The following is a 22,983-nucleotide window of genomic DNA, read 5'->3' as shown; positions in this document are numbered from 1 at the left end:
ATAAAGGCCTCGTGCTCGTCGATGAATTCGAAGGCCAAGGTTTGAATACCACATACTTTCTTCAACAATAAGTACATATGGATTTTCGCTACGGATGAGGGAGATCACAAAGTTAGAATAAGAGAGGGGGGGACGGGACGCTGAAACTCCTGAAGGGTGCCTGCTCTCCCTGATACCCTTGTTTCTCGTTCCCCAACTCTTCACTGTCAAGTATTTGTTCGCCGTTCTTGCTCTCGATTATGGCCAACAGCCAATTAAAAACCGGAGTTACCTCCTGTACACATTTGTTAACATGCAGCATCTGATCCTTTTAATCCCATTACGCGTCTGGCTTGCAATTCCTTTTCACGGTATCACGTTTGATAATATACTTGCAAAAATTTCAATAAGCTCATCGGCTGAGAACACGTCAATTAATCCCAAACAGAGAAGAAAGTTGAAATTGAGAGCAGAAAGTTGAAATTAAATTGATTGACAGGTAAGACGCGAAAGCACGCCAAAACAAAATGGCGGACAAGTTAGAAGAAAGAAACAGTGATTAAATTCAGAGTTTGAAGGAGAATGCGTAAAACAAAAACATTTCACGAAGGAAAATCAACTGGCTAAAAATTCTAGCTCCAAAACGGATATAACATTATGAACCAGAGACCCTGAATAAATTCCAGGAGGAGTTTCACGCAACAGTTTGTTCAAAAATACGGGATGGGTTACGATCGTGATAACTTTAGTGTGATGGTTACTGCTGTCGACCGATACCAAACACAGAAAGAGTACAAACGCTCAATTATTCTTGCGAGAGGTCTTTAAAGTTTGGTTAGCCTTGGAAAAATTAACTCGTGTTAATCATCCCAAATTGCACTCGAAATCATGTGATTACCAACAGAAATCAAATGAAAAGGCGACGGGAATAAAGGAAATGATAACCAGTTTTATGAAGCTCCTGATTGTCAAACAAATTCTCCTTGTCAGTGCCATTGGAAATGTAAAGAAAACAGTGTGGAGAATTTGAATGCTAGTTTTAGGGTGGAAAGGGAAAGTCATTTCGGATCGTTTTTTTAACTACCAAAAATCAGATAAGAGACCTTCAAAAGTTTACGAGTTTCATATTGGGTCGACTGACCTTAAATTTTGATACAAATATAATTTTCTCTCGTCTTTACATACATCTATCATTAAATTAAAATAACTATCTTGGGTATACATGGGCAGTAAATAATTTTCCCATCCCTAGTGTCAATACCTTCACTACTGGTTCTTCGTATGAAACGATAATTTTAACGCGTACTTTTCTGTCGAATTGGGAAAATAAGATGATAATACACTGCAGTTCGACGATCGATTCTTTAAGCAAAATTTTAAGTATTAAACAAAAGTAAATCGTGAACGTTTAGATTCTTAATGAACGTTTTATGTAGATAAATCACACAACACTATTGTATTCGGGATTTCAGACTCTGATTTTGGACTTACTTTTAACAGAGTGACTCCTAATACTAAGTGAGCAACATGGCTAACGATGGCTACAGGCAGACAAAACCATTGATAAATGAGATCTCAAGAAACTCCCCTTCCCATTTTTAAATTCTTTACCATACTATTTCCCTTCGGGATCGTTAGGTGACCAACTTAGTTCTCTCTGTTGTTCCATAGATTCTTGTCAGGAGGTTTAAAAGCAAAGAGCTATTGCCTTGAATGGTATGATCAGTTTACCAGCCTTTTCGACAACGTAATGGAACGCGTCGTCTGCGCAGATCTTTCAAGATACCATTACTGATCGATGTAACGATGAGATTAAACCTTACGATTTCCCACTGAGTGATCAAACATTTACCATAATCTAACCACGCTCCAGATTTTGCGGATCGTAGCTATCTTCATGTCGAGTTATTTCTGACGTCTCTTTATAGTTCATTTTGGCTTCGGCCTCGTCTTTTTCAATTCGTTTTTGTGCTTCTCTTCTAGCAGCTTCGTGGCAAGACTCCCAAAAGCTACTCATAACACCTTCTTTATCTGCACAGAAGTCTTCCAGTTCACCCCGCAGTTTGTCAGCAGCCTCATTATCTCCCGTCGCCGCGGAGCGCCACCGCTTTGTCAGCATATAGTTTTGCATCCAATAAAACCCCCAGGAAGAGCTCGACAGTTGCCCTTTCTCTGGCCTGGGTGGACCACTCTCGATAGGATCCTCATCTTCGTCCCAGTTCAGGAGGATTCGGACAAAGGCAACTCCGCTCGTGTGCACGTAATCGTTCTCTCGACACTGCACTGGTGTCACTTGCATCATCGGCGTACTCACGTGCGTTGAACCATAAGGTGTATCCCGGATATAACCAAACCTTGAAAGAAAAAAAATACACGAAACAAAGCTCAAGGAGAAAATCCTCCCCAGTTGAAATGCACCAAAAGGGCGTTCAACAACCTTGTTAGCCTTGTATCACCAATAAAAATTAGTCTATTGGGTTAAGTTTGGTTGAGTCTGTATTCGAGCTTAGTAACCCAGTCGGTGCTTGTTAGAAGTACTTCTACTACCCCTTGAATGGGATATTAGCCCAACGCAAGATTAACCCCCCCCCCCCAGCATTTCATCAGCCTTCCCTGACAATTCACCAGTACTCATTTTTCAGGGTGGAGAGAGACAGTATGAAAGTGGAATGTTTTGCCCAAAAACACAACATATTGACCCGGCCTGGTATCGAACCCAGTCCTCTCTTCTCGGATTTCAGCGCACCGACATTCATCTCCTACCAATTATCCAATTATCAACACAAAAATCTCTATTCCTTGCACGTTCTTTTTCATCTTAATTCCCCCATGTTCCATGATCAAGAATCCTCTTAAAGTAAGGAAATAATACCAGAAGAAGAATATTGATCAAAGAAGGTACTCACCTTTGAAGAATGGCTTCCAAGAACAAAAACAATCTTCGACTTCGGGTGGAACATTCAAATTCTACGAAAATGATTACAAGTTGTTGTTGGCTAACTCAAGCAAACACAGAGTAAGATTTATTTATTTCGCAACAGCTTGTTTCTAAATCTTTAATTAAAATGTTACTTGTACCTTCAAACAGGCTGCTTGCGTCTGCGGTGCAGTTGAACAGATTCAGCTGAATGAAAACCGGTAAACGAAAAGGATCCACATTCTTACTTTTTGGATCAGGAAATGGACTTACTGGGACGGGGACTAGATGAAAACCACAAGACGGTGCCTTCCTCGACCAAGAACTAACCTGAAGACATGAGTGAGAAGCCAACTGAATCAGGTGCTCTTAGAAAAATTACAACATAGAGAATATTAACAATTAACCATTTAACTCCCAAGATGAGATTGTTGATTCTCCCTTTGGCTGCTACACATTTCCCTGTAATTAGTAACGAGACTTTGGTGTTAGATCAAGTTAACAACCTCTCCCTGATAAGTTTGAATATTCTCATAACCTGTTTGCTGGATGATGTATGGATATTATAGGGAGAAGTAACATCTTAATCGCCTCTAGGAATTAAAGGGTTAAAATGAAACTGGTTCCTTCTTTGCAGAATTAATTTCATTTCCCTACCATGTCGCCCACGATGCACCCAGTTGCCGCGATCCAATGAAGTTCGATCTCAAATGCATGAAGAGGGGAGAAGTTGCCGTGATAACGAACTGTGCAAGATTCTGGGCGTGGGCTCTTGTGATAAGGATCAGCATCTAACGTGACAAATTTATAGGCAGGATCGCAGCCATAACCTGCATAGCGCAAGTAAACAGTCAACTATCAACTGAGGCACGTTTTTGGCCCAATCCATGTTTGAGCAAGGAGCTTCTGGAGGACTGGTTATTTTCTTATCGCCTGGGAGGGGTGGAAGGGGGGTATTGAAGCATTTTGGTTGGGTGACGATAAGAAATAACCTGCTCCCCCAATAAGGTTCTATAATGTTGTTTTCCCCCACCCCCACCCCCACCCCTATTGGCAGTTGCTCGGTAGTCACTTTGCTATAGCCCCCCCCCCCCCCTCGGTACTCTGGTGGCGACGAATGATACCCTCTCCGTTCCCCTGAACACATGGGATCCTCCAAAATCTCCACCACCATCCCTCCCTCTCAGGCGATAAATGACTAGTCCCTAAATCCTTCCCAGTTTTTGATAGCTAAAGTGCAAAAAAATTCCCAACAGATACAAACACTATCTATCGTTTGTGGTGAAAACAGTTACAATCCATCATTCACTCAACTAGGCATGACCAATTGAAATTAATAATTTATACAAACCACTCTCCGAATGGAAATTGCGACGAGCCGATCTTGTCCAAGTGCGCGGCTTCCGAACCGAAGAGCCCGCCGGACTTGCAACGATCTCTATATCAGGCGCTAAGAACTCTGGGGTCTCCTTTTCAGATTTGGTTGGCCAGATAGCGACCTCGAACCAATCAATTTGAAAGGCCTGTAAAAGATCAGACTGAAAACGATCCGACCGCAGACGATGCTCGTCGATAAAACCTTGGCGAGATACAAGAGGGCGATCGATGTTGTCCAGCATATCTGAAAATCAAAGATCAAATATGTTCTTTTTTAGAAGACGTGTCTGTGATGGTTGGCTATACTAACCAAAGCATTTAAATGTTTAGGAGACACGCTTGTTTTTAGCCAGTAAAAGGAATACTTATGCGTTGTGTTATTGAGGAAAGCTGATGATTGCTTATTCCTGTTTAACGCCTTCAAGAACAACTTCAAAATTCGATTTGTAGCGTGACTTTAGTATAAGGAATTATTATAACACGTTCTTGAAGTAAAGTTAAATCTTCATTCCAACCAAGTGGCCTACCCAGACGGAGGTTATTCCGGCTTCAAACAGTAGCAGGAAGCGACTGGGAGTACACACCCCCCCCCCCCTCCCCCGGCAAGTCCATCGCGACGTCATCAGGCTTCCCTGACAATTCGCTGGTACCCAGTTATGTTCCCGGGCGGAGAGACGCTGTGTGAGAGAGTAGAGTGTTTTTCCCGAGAACACATGTACACCACATTGACTGGACTAGGTCTCGTACCTAGGTCTCTCGATGCACAGTCCAGCACACTAACCATTAAGCCACCGCGTCGACCACAATACTTTCTTACCTATACCTTTGTTAACACTGCTCCCATAAGCCCGTGGATTCGAATTAGATTTTCTAGGAACACGAACCGGGTTAAATGTGCAGGGATATGATACAACAATATGATACGGGGTCTTAGAGCCGGAATTTGTGTAGGAACACGAAGCAGAAATTGTTTCGGATCCCTTACGCTGTGTCGACTTCAGAAATCACATGGCTAACACCAAGTAAATCGTTCAAACTTAATTACTCGTTTTAATCAGTCATCAAAAAGTGGCCAAATTAAACTTACCTTCCGTTTTCTCTCTCCAACACGACTTTGGAGTGAAATAAAAGATGACAAATCCCTCTACCAGTTTCTGGGCGGTGCTGTCGGAAGCATGTTTGATAAAGCCCCCTTCAAACAATTTCTAAGTTTGAATTCAAAAGAGTTTGGAAATCACCTCAACGCAGTTTGATTTAAAATACATAGCGAAAGAAGTTTCGCGACTCAATACAGAGATTCCATGACTCTCTTCTGACCTTAGAAAAACTTTTTTCCGCGATGTATAGCTGACCTGCCGATGGCAAATATGCCATTTTATAAGTTGGCGTGAGCCAGACAAGGTTCCTTTGAACGTGTCCTCGAGTAAATATGTAAGAATAAGATACCACGACCCAATGCTTTGAAATGGTGATTTCCAAATGAGAAAAATTTAACAGCTTTCCTTCTACCACCTCATACTTCTACATGCATGACATTCCGAGAATTCGCGCGATTAGGAAAGAAAATTTTTAACGAGCGTTTAAGTAAGCTGGAAGAAAATTTTTGATTCCAGGAATTTTTCAGGAATGCGCAGATCTTTCAAATACTATTCCACTTTAGAGAGACTAAAACTCCATCAAAACTGAAAAGAATAATCCACTAAAAAGTGCATCTTCGTTTCTTCTTGCATAAAGTGATAAATGTTTCCCTACCCGACCCCCAACATTAAACTTTAAGAAGACATCACCGCTGACCTGGCAGAGTTGAGTAGCTTGTTCCTTGGCATTAACTCCTTCCACGTTGAGTAAAATCCATGAAATCGCTTCCGAACTCAGAAAGCTGGCGGGTTTTAGCCCCTTGACCTCTGGTAGGAAAGTCATGCCCTTTCTGTCGAATAATTAGACGGTGGATGCCAAATTCATTTCTACCAAATATGGACATATTTAAAGTGTGAAGTTCTTTTTTATTCTCTTAACCAGAGAAAGGCGAGAGCGATTCTAGTTGTGTAGGTCAGGACTGGCTCGCATGGTTGGTTAATTGCGAAATTATTCTATTATTGTTTAGAGCTGCCTAACCACATCGGTAAATTCCTAAATAATATTGACTATTCTGTCTAAAACGGTGTTAATTGTTTGTCCTTGAAAGCAAAGCCCGCGCAGTAATATATAGTGTCGTGGCGTTAGCTCCACTGGCGGAGAGATCCGTGAAACTAAAGACTGAATGACTCACATGTTCCACACGCCTCAGATTTATTAAGTAAACTCTTACTGCCATCCTTTATAGCAAGACGTGTAGGCGAACGTTATGGGTTGGTTCTGAGTATCATAACTTACAATATCTGGCGGTTCCAGTGGAGTTTCTGTGAGCCTTTGAGGGTTTTTACACGTGTTTGCGGTATTTAACTTAGGGTCATGTGGTAGCTAGCGAAAACTGTTAATAATAATAATAACAATGACAATCTTTAATGAGGAAACTTTTTCACTAAAAAGTGGTTTACAAAAAGGACCTCGAAAATTAAAAATCAAAAATTTACAATGAATAAAAATGCTAAAAGATGCTGTTGTGACCCAAATGTGGATCTCAAATAAAAGGAAATATCTGAAATTCCGCAAAATGAGAAACAAGGCACACTGGTGTCGTGACATACAGATTTATCCAGGCCTAAAAGCGGAGCCCCAGTTAGTTTATATCACAGCCCTTCACTTTCATAGGATTGACAGGTCTGGTCGGTGACTTCTGACATACAATAAGTGCCTCATGTAAATTACAGGGAAACCTACCCAGGATCCAACATGGCCTCTGCAACACTCTCCAGCGATGATTCTATAGAGAGTTTGCCTCTGTCGAGTTTCACTGACGCGTCATCGACCGTTTTAGGTTGCTCACTACAAAGTAAAACCACGTGAATCGATGTTAGGGTATAGTAATGGTAATAGGACTTCGTGTCGTCCAATTCGGGCTGTAATCATACGAGTGATAACAAAATTGGACGACCGCGCAGCGGGAGTTCGATTTGTTTGATAACAGACTGAATTGGACGACACGAAGTCTTATTACCAATGAATCAACAAAATTACAATTTCCGAAAAAAGGAAGAATAGCCAAGTTATGAAAGAAAGGGAAAATTTGCATTAAAAGACTGGCAAAGGAGGCGTAAATTGTAAAATTTAGTAGTCTGTACACACTCTTTATGGTAATTGAAACCAAGTTTGTGATTGGTTGATTCAAACTACAACTTTGAATGTGGTTGGTTGACTTAAACTACAACCTTGAATGTGATTGGCGTATTGAGCTATCCTATTACAAACTGTCCGATAACAACTTGGCAAGTGAGTTAGTGGAAAATAGGAGTCTTTTAAAATAAATCACAACCGAGGAAATGGTAATTTTTATGATTAGCAGGGAAAAATCATATCAGCCATTGAAACACCTACTTACCCAGCGACCTCTCGAGATGGACTGGCATGGGAATCTGGACTTCCAAGTTCGTCTCCTATTCCCGAGGACGACCGCGATCCGTTGGTCAACGGACTACTGGGAGCAGAACTGTTTTCTCTTGTTACTGTTAACTCACAAGGGATGGGTCGGGATGTTTTATGCTCGAGTTGTTTACTGATTCGACGGGTTGGTATAGACATATCGGACTGTTTTCGATCCTAACGAGATGTTGGTTTAAATAGAAAATCAAAAGACACTTGTTACAAGAAAAAAAAGTTTGTCAGAATCCTTTGAATAAAACAAGGCGGAAGCTTAACCCTTCACAACCTAATGTCAGTATACAAATTATCCATACTGTTCTCCATACATCTCCTGCAGTGCTGACAAGGAGAAGTTTTGATTGATTAACAATCAAGAACTTCTTTAGTTGGTGATTATTTCCATTATTCTCGTTACCTAAATGTTTGATTCAGGGGTGAAAATGTAAGGAGATACCAGATGCGAGTCACTTTTAGGGAGTCAAAGGGTTAACAACCCATAAACTAAACAGAGCATGTTTTGATTGAGCGTTTTAAAACCAAAACCATAGAAATCACAGGAGCCAATTAAAAAAAATCAAAGAGGGGCCGAACCAAAAGGGGTATCCCTTTATATAGGCTAAAGGATTATGTGCCGCCCCTGGTGTGTGGTTTTTGAGTCATTTTGGCCTCGAAACAGGTGTGGATTTTAACCACTATGCTCTTAAATCTGACTTGTTGCTTCTTAGTACGCGGTCGCTAGGTCGCGAAAGACGCACTCAGGAGAAAACGAGAAGAAAAAAGGCACTCGAACCAAAAGTGTAGTAAAGTATTATTGCATGCTTCTTAAATATAAAAGTTGTCTTATTCGCAGCCATTGTTTAATGTGGGAGAGAGCGCATTGCGTGACAATTGTCTCCTTTTGGTGAGCGCGTTGGGTGACAACAATAAAACAAAGGCTGCGAAGGAGACTTATGATAGCTGTTCTCTATGAAATTTACCTTAGGGGTTGTAGGAGTTTTCTGAGTTTGATGACGTTTTATTCGATTTAGCACCTCAAGGAACCTCACGATTCCATCCACTACGTCGGCCTGCTGAGTTGATGTTTTCTTCTTTTCCTCCCGACCTGATCCTTTCACTTGACGCTGAGACAACGGCAAAAATGGCAATAGCAAGAAACGTGCTTTCCAATAATGAAGACTCTAGAAAAAAATACACACAAATGAAAAACCCTCAGAGCATGGACAAAAACCAAAAACAACTCAAAATAAATAACAGGGTAAATTTGTGTTAACAAATGAGTTGATAACGTAAATTGGCCTCCATAAAGAGTTTTAAAGCTGACGTTTTGAGTGTTAGCCCTTCGTCAGAGGGAATGGCGATTCGCTCTGATGAAACTATGCAAATGTTCATTAGCTAGCTAATAGGCTTTAATCCAACAGCAGCGGCTTAAAATGTATTAAAGTTCACATGGCAACCAGGTGAACAATCAGACATGGTTTGATGCTACTCTGGTTTACAGATTTAATGAATGTAACCGAAGAAGTTACAATTTATAGACCCAACGTTTCGATAATCCTGTCTAGTGCCTTCATCAGGGGTGATCTAAACGCTGCAACAAGAGGTCCTTTTATACGATAACAAATTAGCTGCCTTTTTTCTGACGAGGAGAAATAGGCGTCAGGAAGTAGGCCGCCATCATCACGATTTAAAGGAGCGTGAGCGAAGTTAATATGCCGAGCTTCCAAACAAAGACGCTGGTGGTAACACCGATTAGTGGTGATAATTTTAGAATTATCCCACCCAATTGTATGGTTAGTTAGGCATGTGTGGTCCGATAAAGCTGAATTTCCTTTTTTTGCAAAAGAAAACCGCTTTTTGATGCTATTTCAAGCATGTACCAAACTGACGTTTGGTTTGTCCGATGTATTCGTTGTCACAGTCATTGCAAGGAATAAAATAATAAATAGCGTCAGTTCGTTGTTCTTTCGTGACAGGATCCTTAGGTTTGGCAAAAATATTCCCTTAAAGTCTGAAAAGATTTTTGAGCAACTTTAACGTTGTGGCTATTCAAAGTTCTCTTGATGGATTCCGTAACACCCTGAATGTAAGGAATAACAGCAAAACCAGTCGCTGGTTCCCTTTCATCAGGAGTGCTACTAGTTGTACCTGGTTTTTGGCAGTTACGGAGAAAAGTTTTTGTGTAGCCATTCGCCTTTAAGACATTACAAACATATTTTCTCTCCTCAGCCTTCGAATCGAGTGAAGATGGTAGACAGTCAGCTGACTTAGTGACGCCTATTTATACCTCGTCAGAAAAAAGGCAGCTAATTAGTTATCGTATGAAAGGACTTCTTGTTGCAGCGTTTAGATCACCCCTGATGAAGGCACTAGACAGGAGAGTCGAAACGTTGGGTCTATGAATTGTAACTTCTTCGGTTACATTAGTTAAATCTGTAAACCAGAGTAGCATCAAACCATGTCAGCAGCGGCTTAGTTGTAAAATTCACTGAACTAGGAAGATATATCAATGAATGATCACAAATCATAATGCTAAAGTTATCATGAAGTTACAAATATATTTTGTAACGAAACTGCTTATCGAGATAATTCGATCTGTCAACGAAATGCATTTTATTGCTTTGACGAGCGCTGTAAAGAAGCTACTACTCTGACAAGTAGATGTCTTTAGAACGTTACTTCTAGGTTGACGAAGTCGCCGATTTCAGCAACAAAAGCAGAATAGAAGTACCTCAATAAGCTCCTTAAATTCACTTTCTCCGCAAAGATGTTGGTCCAAGTAGTTCCAGTTATAATTTTCCATTTCTTCATGCCGGAATTCCCCATAATTTGGTTCAAACAGTTTTCTTTGTGGGATCCAAAGGCGATAACTATGTACAAAGAATAATGAAAAAATAAGTCAACAACGAAGAGGAAATCAATTCAATAACCAAACAAAGAAGTGCATGTGTTTATAGCACCCAATTACTCCCAGTCGCCCTGCAATAGCCTGCGTTGCTGGCGGTCTGCGGTTTTGGGGACGGAGAGAAAAATGAAAGGCCTTTTTTCTCTCCGTCCCCAAAACCGCACAGCGCGCGCAACGTAGGCTACCCTGCAAAGTCTCACAGGGCGACCGTGACAAATCAAACAATCCGAGGAGTGAGAAAACACTGATGCTTTTGGATCTAAGGGGTTGAGAAGGAAGCGAAAATTTCATTTAACAATGATACGGTTGGAACGAAGTTCCAACAAATCATTACAAGATGGCCTCAAAGATACCATAAAAGAACTTGCTATAGCAATCTTACCTGTATTTGATAGGTTGCGAACCAAATTGATGGCGTGGTCTATACTTGGTCACTGTCACCTCATGTGAAGTCAAGCTTAACTTGTGCGAGATCCTTCCAATGCTAAGAAAGCATTCCTGGTGATCTGACTTGGCTGGTATGGCCGCGATGGACTGGGGCTTATTAGGAGGTGCTGGTTTACCCTTTAGTGGGGTCAACTGAAATCCCTATCAACATGGGAAAGAAGAAAACCGAATGCATCTTGAATAAGGTTCAAAACTGTCACTTATTTACAATGACATGATTAGCAATTAGAGGGGAGCATTAACAATCAGATCTTGTTAGTTAAAGGTTTTATAAAGTACACGATCACCAACTACAGAAACTATTAATTGTTAAACAAATTCACCTTATCAGCACCTTAGGAAGTGTATAGAGAACAGGTTAGGGAATATGCTTACTGACATCAGGCTGAAAATGGCCAATACCTTTCGAATTCGTTGCGAGACAAGTTCCATGAATAACATCTCCGCGCTTAAACCCCGGGGAACCCCATGTGAATCTTCCTCCGGCAGACTAGAGAAGTATCATTCCATAAAAAATAAGCATACGTAAAGGCAATTATTAGCTGGAACAGATCGGAAAAAATGGTTAATGGCAAGATGACTAAGTATATTAAGAAAAAAGAATCTTAAAGTTTACCTGAACTTTAAAAAAATGAAACAGTGGAAGTACTGTTTTCGGCTAAACGAGCGTAATTCGATTAAGTTTGGTCATACCAAAACCAAGTTTATCACAAAAGCCAATCAGACCGAAAGAAAATGGAGCGTGTTTCGACTGGCTGTCTTAAAACCAAAACCAAAGTATTCACAACGGCCAATCAGAAGCAGGAAAATACCTTCTAATGGCAATGAGAACTCAAAGTAAAACCGACCAAACTGCCTAAAGCGTGCGAAAACGCGGATGACCAAGTCGTGATTAGTTTAAGTTTTGCATTTGATTGGTTGAAAGAGTGGCGTGAGTTTTCTGGACCAACTACAGAGCGAAGTAAAACAAAACAAAGCAATCCCAGATTACTTTCGACACTCAATTGAGAATTGTCCATGCGTGTGACGCATGGACAAAAATCAGGCACGTGTGTACCTTTCCTGTTTTCCCCAGCCAGAAATCTTCTTCTCTTCTGTATATTCCTCTTCTACTTCAATTAACAGAGTGTAATTATATTCGCAGTAATCGGATTCCAGTGTCTGTTTGCTTGGACTGTAATCTGTGGTCAGAGGTAAAAGAGCAGGACATGTCAGCGATTTCCAATCCACACTCGTCTTGACAGCAGCTGTCCAATCATGTTCATCGGGAGTTTTCTCTACCCCTCGATATAAATTAATTCGTGGAAGCTGAGATCGGCGCCTCGGTGTCGTATTCTGTGATGTCTTTGTTAGTTCGGAAATCGGGCTGAAATGGCCGAGAATACCCGACGATAGTTCTGGGATGAAGGCGTCATCTTCGTATGTATCTTCATTCTCTTCACTAATCATCAGTGGGTCCAATAAGTCTTGCTCCTCCGAAATGCTCCGAGACTTTACTTCTGACATTTCCTGTTTTCGAGCTGCCACGACGGCTAGTGCTGCTTCTTCGACACTACGTGACTGAAATACAAATGAAGATAGAAAATGAGTGGATTTAAATTCAACAAATGGTGATCGCTTTTCCTGATCCAAGGCCTTAGGCGAAGGTGTGGAGGCTGAGAATTGTTTTGTTTTTATTTTCGTTACTCTGCTACGTGGGTTTCTTGGTGACTGGTTTAAAATCTCGCCCTAACAACTTAACCAGAATTGGCCAGTTAGAAGCAAATTCTGAAATATCGTGTCAAAGTCTTACGCGTTTTCAACAAATTGTCTCTCGAGCATCGAAAGTAATCCAAGATTTGGTTTAAGATCAAGATAACTACTTCAATCTGATAAGTTTGAGTATTCTCACTCTCTGTTTGCTATATAATGTATGGACATTAAAGGAAGAAGTTAAATGTTATACACTTCTGGGAGTTGAAGAATTGAAAAAAAAACCTACCTTGTCAGTTTTAATTTGTGGGTTGCTTTCAGCTGGTGAGAGTTTCTCATAGTGTCGATGGAGAACCTCTCCCCCAGGCCCCTTGGGAAAAACATGTGACCACCGATGTCGATTACACGTCCAGTTACAAGGAATCTCGTTCGGCTTGAAAGGATTTATCAGGGTCCTCTGGGGCCGTGAATGACCAGGGATCTCATGGCGACTTGCGCCCGCACTTCCGACCGCAAGCCGGCGAGGGACTGGACGAATGATTTCGTGAGAAGTTCCATTCACCACCATATTTTCGGAAAGAGACGCTGAAGAAACGAAGTAACAAAAGGAATATTTAAGGGAAGGGAGAGATAGGCATTTGGTGTGGTACATTCTCACGGCTACGCTTGATGTGTAAAAAGATAAAGAGAGAAAGAACTTTTGAGCTCAGTCATTGATTAAAGAGAGATGTTATCCATTTAGTGTGTGCGCGAGACAAAAATTTACCCTTTTTTAACCACTGATAGTTTCGTTGTCTCTGAAGTCTGTTCGAGATCCTTTTAGACTAGTTAACTTTACTTTTAACCACTGCTGAGGACACTTCGATGTAATAATCACAAAAGTCAATCCGTGTACAATTCAAAATTAGCCACGGTCAAAAATGAACGATCAACTGCAAACATATCTTACATTAATGTACAGAGGAGTGATTCCGGACACACAGGAATAACACAGACAATTAAGAGTCTTAATTGTCTGTGATATTTGCTCAACCTAACATACAGAGAAGTGGTTCCGGACACACAGGAATAACACAGACAATTAAGAGTCTTAATTGTCTGTGTTATTTGCTCGACGTCACATACAGAGAAGTGGTTTCTGAATAACATCGAGTTTCGACTTTTGTGAAGTATTGCAGTTTTCAGTAACCAATGTCAATGTTCCTGTGTGTCCGGAATCACTTCTCTCATTGCCTCATGCCTCATTAAGGCGTAATCCAAAACAACGACATGGGTACAACGTTCACGCTCGGCTGCAAATTTTATGCATAATTCAAAGCCTGATCTAACACAAAGACATCGTAAAACTTTCACGCTCAGCTGGACGAAGTATATGAGATATGGATTGAATTGGTGCAGCGAACTGAAACTGTTTATGCAAGACGTCATACCAGGTAATCATGACGCCGAATGATATGCTATTAAGTGGTGAACGTACCCTTTGGAACGTCATACCAGGTAATCATGACGCCGAATGATATGCTATTAAGTGGTGAACGTACCCTTTGGAACAATGTGTGCACGAACCTGAACGACAAAAAAAAACCATAAACTGTATTGCTCAGTCTGCGTTCCTAACAATAGGTAACGTGTGTTTATCAAACAAAGACATATCCAATTTTGTCGTTTTGAAGTTTTCTTCCTGAATCTATTCTCTTTGGAACAACGTGTGCATGAACTATAGGAGAAGAACAACAAAAACCGTCCATAGAATTTCTATCCCAAGAATGATTTTCATAATTCGTCAAGTTCTTAAAAGGATACTTCGATGTTCACTAAGAATCGTGAAGCCGTGCCTCGCGCTACTCTTGTGTTCATACAAGGTCATCATGACGCCGAATGATCAGATTAAAGCTAAAGCTGTTGAACATAATGATTTGGAAGGTAAGCAGCTCAGTTTCATATGTAACAAAATCGTTTTAATGCCTGATAAATTTCAGTGATATTTCTTATTGTTTTGTTAAATTTTGACATAGCTAATGATAAATCTTCATTCTCTTCACCTTCCTTTCTTTGCATATAAATAACTGTATACGTATTTATTTCTTATTTCTTCCTAAGTCTCCTAAGGACATCAGATTTCCACTACAGTCGTTTAAATATATGCATATGTATGGATATACATATCTTGAAATAAAATTTTGCTTTCGTAGTGAAATATGTGATTGATGTGTGCTCTTTTTTCCTCCCTCTCGTCAGTAAAACCCCCAGTTCTGTGCTCCGAGGATGCAGCAGATGACCATTTGGTTTAGGGAAAGAATATATAACCTCTGAAGAGGATCAACCAAGAACTTTAAAATCATAATTCGTTAAAAAACGTAACTAGAAACATGCTATATAATAGTTGTGATTAGCTGACGAAGTCTAAGGTTCATATACTAATTAACATATCGCTAAGAGAGTTCTTGTTAATTGTGTAAGGCACAGCCGTCATTTTGTTATCTATAAACCATCAAAACTGTAAAGGCATTCAAATAGTTTATCTTCCATATTGCTGATTACGTAAAAACTAATATTCAGATGACAATGAACATTTCGACTCAAAAAAGTAGATCATTTAGTTGGGAAAACTTAAAAAAAGTTTAGACTGCACGATAACTCCTGGAGAGTGCCGGAAATACGTACAAAATCAAGGCTAGTGGGCTAAATTACCTCTATCACGATCGCCTGGTAGTTAAATACTCACTTTAAGTGCCCTCGGTGATAACTCATCACCATGCAGGACTTATTTTTTTTTTTTAAGATATCAGTTAAACTGACTAACATTTGAACTTTAGCCATGCGCGCTCAGATAACAATCCATATGTCTGGCACAGCGTTCGGTCACTTTAGTAATCGCTGGCACGACTTCTGAAAATTACCGCGTCAGTTCATCGCTACTTGCCTCAAACGTAAAAACCCATCTAGAAAAAAGACTCCGAACACTATGGCTCACAATCGAAGGTTTCATTGATCCTCAAGTCCGCAACCGCAGCAGGTTCCCTAACAGGTTCACCGATGCCCATTTATATACCTGGGTGGAGAGAGAGACGCACTGTGGCCAGGATTTAAGCCTGGGAAGTGAGAATGGCGCAGTGTTGAGCGCGCTTGCCTCACACCGCTGTGGCCTGGGTTCGATTCCCAGACCTGGTGTCACTTGTGGGTTGATTTTGTTGGTGGCTTTTTTCCTTACTCCTCCGATTCTTCTCCGTGTCTTTCGGTTTTTCCTCCCTCCACAAAAACCAGCATTTCAAATTTCAATTCGATCTGGTCACAGTGGACAAGAAGAGCCACCTTGGAAAATACCTACTGCCAAATCCATTATTATTATCATTATTACTATCATTATCATAATTATCATTATTATTACTATTATAAGCCCAGATTATTCCCATTGAGCTACTATGCCTCCCACATGGAAGCCAGAAACAGTGACGTGAGATAACATACCGAGGACACCATGAGATGTATACTCCATAGATGAAGACAGTATAAGGGTTCCTCTGCTGTCCAGGGTCTTTAAGGATGGAGCATCTCGTTCCTTGAAAGAAAAGTTAAAACACATTAATGTCCTTTAAAGGCGGCTAGCTTCTTGGAATAGAGAAAGAATAGCAATAACGAACGCACAAACAAATCAAGAAATGACTGCGTAAAAAGTTGTTTTCCGATATTCTCGGTCAGTCTTTCTTTATCAGAACGGAAAACATGGTATGAAATTTCCTCAACCAGCCTGTAAAATCGAGAAATGATTAAAATTGAGTTATTTTCTCCGTGAGATGGCGAAAAGTGCATGCCGGGAAAATTTTTCATCTCTGACGACGATTGACGGAGAATGTCGGAACGTTCGTAAACATTTTTCCATTCTTTTTCCAAACTTTTCCACACAGAGTAATTCCATATATTGAAAACTTTAACCAGGCAAGATCCTAAATACAGCAAAAGCTTGAATGAATTACCGTAAAGGTACTAAAAGAAGCTGAAATCTCCATGTCCTCGTAAGACGAAACCCCTCTGGGAGGCGAGGAAACACGGCGGAAAATAGGTTCTTCTTTTGACTTGGCCACTCGCTGCATGTCAAGAGCACTTCGTATTCGTCTGAAGGTCGTGCCTCCGGGTGCCCAGCCCTTCAGAGTGGAGTGAGTAAGCGGATTCCTGAATACTTTGGCGTCATATTCGTCATAATCCACCCGATCTGCGAGCTGGCTGTCTCCCACTTCTGTCTTGCAGTGTTTAGCAAAATTGCTGTACGCTTAGGTGAGAGAACAAAAATACAAGAACAAAAATCATCGTTTCTGTCGCAATGTAACCAATTCTGAAATGACTGAAGGAAGTAGGTTTCTGGTCCTGCGTAGGTGGCGTAGGATAACAAAATAATTTGGTTTCATCAACTCGGGAGTTGGTAATATAAATTAGCCACCATAAAGAGTTTCAAAGCTGACGTTCCGAGCGTTAACCCTTTCGTTCGGAAATGGGTCGTACTGTTCCGATTGTTCGCTCAATCAGTTGTCTACTTACGCATCAACTAATAAGGTAGTTCACAATTATTTACCAAAGTAGGAGTAAATATCCACCACTTTCACTGACGCTGAGGTGAGTTAGTGTTTTAGTATGTAACACCAAGAAACAAAAAAAAAGTGTTTCACTTCTGTCAATATACCGAAAAATGGTCGGAAGCTGAACTCTCCACACAAGATTTTTTCTCTTCATCTACCTGGAGGAGAATATTACTCACTTTCACTTCCGAACAAGCCAATCAGCGCGCACAAAAAGCACTAGTCACTCGTGTGATATATACCAATATACTCCGCTCCATACAGTGATGACGATGATGAACAACTACTACCTTTTATGAGGATATTCATAAGAACTTAAACAAACACCAAAAAAAACCGTGCTCCGGCAGAAATTTGAGTGTAATTTCAAAGACGCAAACTTTACCATATGGCAATAACTCAACTTGTTGAGCACAGTCCTCGGTTTACGCACTGGAGAAGATTATTATTTTTGCAAATATTTACTGAACAAACAGTCTGCATCTCAGTGCTACGCGAAAAGTTTACTAGCAGCAAACAGCAGTAATGGGAACTAACCTTCTTCGTGTTCACCGTTTTTTCCAAGTGAATTTAAAATAGCTTCAGGTATTTTTATACGAGGTGCAACGTTCCCTGGCTTATTCCTTGTCTTTGATGAAGTGTAGAAATTGTGATTCATCCAGTGAGGAATGTTATAATCATCTCCAATGTCGTTGTCTCTGAGGCCAAGTGTCTTGTTAAAGAACTTGAAAAGAGGTACAGTGTGAAGCGGCTGTTCAGCAAGACACACAAGGTCGATCGACACACCTAGTGACATAACGTTATGTACAGTAAGTGACCCCTGAACAACTATAAATTCTTTGACTCGATAAGAGCAATTTTCAATTGAGTTTCGAGAGTATAATCCGGAATTAATTTGGTTTTACTTAACTTTGCTCTGTGATTGATTCAGAAACCCCGCGCCATCCTCTCAACCGATCAGATGCAAAAGTAAAAACAATCCGGCACAACTTCGTCATTTCCGGCGCTTCGAGCAGTTTGCTTGTTTTTAACTTTGAGTTCTCATTGGCCGATGATAATGTAAACCTTTGTTCTGTTTGGTCGCTAGGACTAATTTGGTTTTAGTCTTTGAAGACTCGACTTAAAATTGCTCTCTTGCGTTAAAGTACAACGCAATACCTTGAATTAATTTGACAACACACAGAATATCTAAATGGGAGTCACAACCAGATTAATATCCTTTAATCCTACCAACTTTTACTGATTATCTTTTATAAATAGAAAGTAAATTTATGATCGTTAAAATAATAACGAGAATGATGACGAGATGATGAGAAATTTGAATCAACATTGTGGGCAGATATTTCAAAAGAGTTGACAAAAAACAACAAATATTGGTATTAAAATTAAAAAATATTAAAAGAAAATGAAAATAGGAAATGCAAAGCAGTTTGTCAACTTGCTTAGAAGTCTGTCTTCAGCCTTGATTGAAATAAAAATATATAGATTGGACGGCATCTTCAGGGGGAAGAGCCATAAAATGATCCAGCGTGAGACGAATGCTCAATTAGGAAGGATCTCATGAATGATCTATATTACCAAAAGGCCTTGGTTAGATCAGTGCAAGTAAACTTGACTTAATGCACTCTATCTTAACCAAACCATCACGTTGAAGCTAACTCCAATCTACTGTCAATTTTTTAAGTTGCAAAAAAGACATAAACTATTGTGACAAGTGCTTGAAGGAGCTCCGTCAGGACCTGTGTATTTTGAAAAACTTGGTCTCTAAATTTCAATTTCATCATTCGCAATTTGGGTTAATCACTTCCATCTAAAACTATACTCATAATTCTTTAGTTTTGTTTTGCCTCTGCCGTCTTATCCTACTCTAACAAAGTACTATTTCATAGTTTCCTGGCCATTCAACGTGACTTTTTAGAATTTTGAAAGAGCTCCATTAACAGATCCTCTGAAAGAGAGATTGTTACGATGGAAGTGTACTTTATCATACCACTATCCAGAAGACGCTGTTTAGTTATGCTGGTCATTTCTCTATCCACCTCAAACACTCCGGACCCAGGTGCTACAATGATAACCGTCTGACCAGTACGACCAAAGTTGCGATCGATGTGATGCCTCTCAAAAGCTGAAACGAAAAATAGTGAAAATAAAATGAGAAATTACCAGCCAGGTATTGAAACAGAAAGTAATCAAGGCTTGCATTGAGTTCACTCTACTTTTCTCTGTGATTGATCTAATGATCTAAAAAACTTGCACCAGTCTCTCGACCAATAAGATGGAAAACGGACACCAGTCACTGCTTGTCATTCACATTTTCCCGCGCTTCAGAAAGTTTTCTTGCTCTTACTTTGAGTTCTCTTCGGTTCCTGATCATTATTATTTTCCTTCAGCTGTTCTGATTCGCAGTTTTCATTACTTTGGTTTTGTATGAGAGACACTCGATCGAAATGCGTCTTGCGGCTGTCGTTAACTCCAACCTAAACCTCGATCTCTAAATTTTTTTTCCCATCACGTCATTACCTTCACAATTTACTCACACAACTCTAACGGCTCAAGAACGAATGAATAGAGGGAATAAGCTTAAAAAGAAACTGTAGTCCTGTGTCGATGACGGGTATAACAAGATAATTTGGTTTAATCAACTGAGCCGATAGTGTACATTGGCCACCGTAAAGAGTTTCTAAAGCTCACTATCCGAGCGTCAGCCCTTCGTCAGAGCCCTGAGAACGAATCTTCATTCAACGGACACTGCTATCAAGCGGACGCAGACACAGAAATTGAGCCCTTTTGCCACCCAGACCGTGTTGTAAGGGGAACTTTCATAAAGTACTGATATATATATCTTTTATGTTTTAGGAAATTTAAGATATCAAGTGGCAAAACAGAGTCATCAAGCCAGATGGGAAACGCATGCGAAAGCACAAAGTATAGCTCAAGAGAAATGTAACAGGTACCCTCGGACCTCTCTCTAGCCACACCCCTGCTCAAAGACTAAGATATGCCGTTTCCATTATCACTTACCATTCATCGCCAAGTTGATAGCTTCTAGAAAGTTTCCCTCGTAGGAGCTGGAATTTTGCCCCTTGATTTTGGTGCCTTTAAGCTTATCACAACAGTTTGAGAATTTTGGATATTGGTTAAAGCAGTGCTTCAGAGTGACCAGCATAGGGATCCAATCATCACAGCTGTCTGATAAGGCAACAACTTGGTAGAAATCTTCATAAAACCGTCCGTAAGGATCCTTTCGAATACATCCTTGAGCTTCTAAGGGAAATTCCTCTGCAATTGTAAATCAAAAGAATATTTGTCTGTCAATCTAGACATTGACATTTTTGAAGAGGTATTTTTGTCTCCTGGGGAAGGGGGGGGGGTGGGTAGTGAAGGGATCTCTTTGCTCTTGCCCGACTTTTTGAGTGGCCAGAATGCAAAAAAGGTTATTTGTTTTTAAGGGGATGTTTGCATGTCAGCTGGGTAGTGTTGGTGCACGGGTAACTGCAGAATACCCAGCCACTCATTTACATGTCATTGAATAAGAATAGCGTCTATTGTGTTATGCCTCGATCTTCAAAGCCTCCCAACACGTGTAAGTGAGGCGGACCAAAGTGGCCGGGTATTCTGCAGTTTAGCCGGTGCATATACTGACTGTTATTATGCAACTTTCATTTTTTTTATAAACTGTATCATTCAGGTCAGAAACATTGTGGTTCCTCTAACTAAAAAATGAAAGCTAAGTACCCTGGTCATTTAGTCACCCACTCATTTTCTAAGTCCTTCCTAAGTGAGTTATTGGAACTGTTCATTTATGGCATATTGACTCAAGGATTACTGTATGACTACTGTCCTATGGAAGGTTTCCTTCCCAATCTCTCTTTATTTGTAAGACCTTCCTTCCTACATAGTAGGAATCAAATATCCTAAGAAGCAATGGCAATGTCCTCTGTATAGGAAGGTAACAAAATTACTAACTTAGTCAAAAAGCATCAGGATCCCAAGTTATTCCCTACTTAAGCTAAAGGATCTGATTATATTAATCCAATGATCAAATCTTTTTCTGTTTACTAGACTGAGCCACCTCTAAAATGAATTTTCCTTAATGAAAAGAGATACAGTGCAATAGAGACATCACCTACCAAGAGACTGTGCATTGTAAAATGTTCTTGAAAAAAGAATAATACTGACATCATGGTGGGCTTTCAGCTCCTTCCATTTGGTAAACAATTCATAAAAAAATCCATTGATTGCCTTTTCAATATAAAGGTCTCCATTGAAGTCAAAGTCCCACATTTCTTTACTCATTTGAATAAATAAATACATCTTTGTGCTACTTGATCTAAAAATCACCTGAAATAGGAAAGACAAATAATGACTGTTGTCCAGTAGGGATGATCAGTGTTTAAAGTAAACAGGGAAGAGTTGAATAGCAATGCACAAAAACAAACACAAAAAATTTTAAAAACCCTTAAAGAGGACTGCCATTCTTACTGTTACCCTTAAACCAGACTGCTATGCAGGAGGGCAAAGGTTCAAGCCCCAGACCAGACCGACACTCTGAGTTTAATAATAACTAAAGAGAATGTGCTGCCTTTACAATGACATCCACAAATGGTTTAAGACATTCTAGTCTTCTCCAATAAGGATGATAAAGTGTAGGTACTATCTCCTGTATCTTCTCCGAACTGGTTTGCATGGGGACATAAGAGAATCCACGCACTTCTCAGAAAGAGTGGGGAACATAGTTCTCTGTGTTTTGTCCTAGCCTTGCTATCGTTTATACAGGCCCCCATTTAATCCAGCAGTAAATTTCTCTCATGTTTCCACCCCAACTAAGATCAATAACCAGCCAAATTTGGAGCAAGTGGGCCAATATTCCTCCCTAAGAAAACTTCCCTTCTCAAATTAGGGCATGGGGATGGCCTCATGCCTTCTTTAATCCTCTCCACCCTTTTTCTGCTCCTCCACCCACCCAGCCCCATCTCCTCCAACCCTTCTGCTTACCCTGGTATCATTAGATATCACTCCACAAGACACCTTCTCTCCCTTGGTCCAGATCTCCATAACCTGAGCTCGCACCCCAAAGTGTGACAACTTCTTGGTGATATATACACACGAGCCAACAAGCTGTTTGGAAAATCTCCACATTTCGCTCCTCGTGACGAACTGGTCTTTAAACAAAAGTTCCACCATATCCACAAACACATCTTTTGGTTCGACTTTGGTGACCTCCACATCCCAGTAAGTTCGCAACTGGAAGAAATTAGCCACAGACTGTTCGATGCTGATTGTATCTTTCTGTTGGAATTCGGGGTTAATCGATTTAATCTGCAGCAAAAGACGAGTGTTATCTTCATCTGGATGATAGATCTCCAAGATGTCTCCTTCTTTTTCATTTGGAAATTCCTTTGGATTTAGTATGAGATCATCCTCACTGAAGTTTTGCTGATGGACCCATAACTTAAAAAGCTTCATCCTTAAGCAATTGTCACTTACAAGGTACAAACCATCATGTTCCGCGTTCGCAAATTTTAGCTCGCTTCTTCCGCCATATTGTTTTTATGATTAGATACCGCTGACTTGCTTCC

At 40.3% G+C, this 22,983-nt stretch overlaps 1 protein-coding gene across 1 annotated transcript; it reads right to left on the bottom strand.

Annotated features, from left to right (window-relative positions):
- Positions 1 to 1,090: 1,090 nt before the first annotated feature.
- On the bottom strand, positions 1,091 to 22,973 carry LOC113684399 (GATOR1 complex protein DEPDC5). The gene is made up of 22 exons (XM_027201765.2): positions 22,400 to 22,973; positions 21,535 to 21,745; positions 20,426 to 20,683; positions 19,395 to 19,529; positions 17,942 to 18,190; positions 16,808 to 17,100; positions 16,302 to 16,392; positions 13,123 to 13,418; positions 12,199 to 12,701; positions 11,544 to 11,631; positions 11,077 to 11,282; positions 10,521 to 10,659; positions 8,770 to 8,970; positions 7,752 to 7,969; positions 7,094 to 7,198; positions 6,068 to 6,200; positions 5,361 to 5,478; positions 4,248 to 4,517; positions 3,554 to 3,726; positions 3,058 to 3,226; positions 2,886 to 2,946; positions 1,091 to 2,333 (listed from the first exon to the last, which is right to left on the bottom strand). Exons 1-22 carry the CDS (start codon positions 22,868 to 22,870, stop codon positions 1,838 to 1,840), a joined length of 4,884 nt encoding a protein of 1,627 aa, XP_027057566.2. The 5' UTR covers positions 22,871 to 22,973; the 3' UTR covers positions 1,091 to 1,837.
- Positions 22,974 to 22,983: the final 10 nt, after the last annotated feature.

Source organism: Pocillopora damicornis, chromosome 12 (assembly GCF_964200805.1).
Source record: "Pocillopora damicornis chromosome 12, jaPocDami1.2, whole genome shotgun sequence".
NCBI classification, from domain to species: Eukaryota; Metazoa; Cnidaria; class Anthozoa; order Scleractinia; family Pocilloporidae; genus Pocillopora; species Pocillopora damicornis.
This window is presented reverse-complemented; position numbering and strand designations above follow the sequence as displayed.

Coding starts and splice junctions, on each gene's coding strand:
- LOC113684399 (XM_027201765.2), bottom strand. CDS start 22,870: ATGAAGCTTTTTAAGTTATGGGTCCATCAGCAAAACTTCAGTGAGGAT. Junction 17,101..17,941: donor AAACGGTGAACACGAAGAAG/GTTAGTTCCCAT, acceptor CTCTCACCTAAG/CGTACAGCAATTTTGCTAAA. Junction 12,702..13,122: donor CACAAATTAAAACTGACAAG/GTAGGTTTTTTT, acceptor TTTGTATTTCAG/TCACGTAGTGTCGAAGAAGC.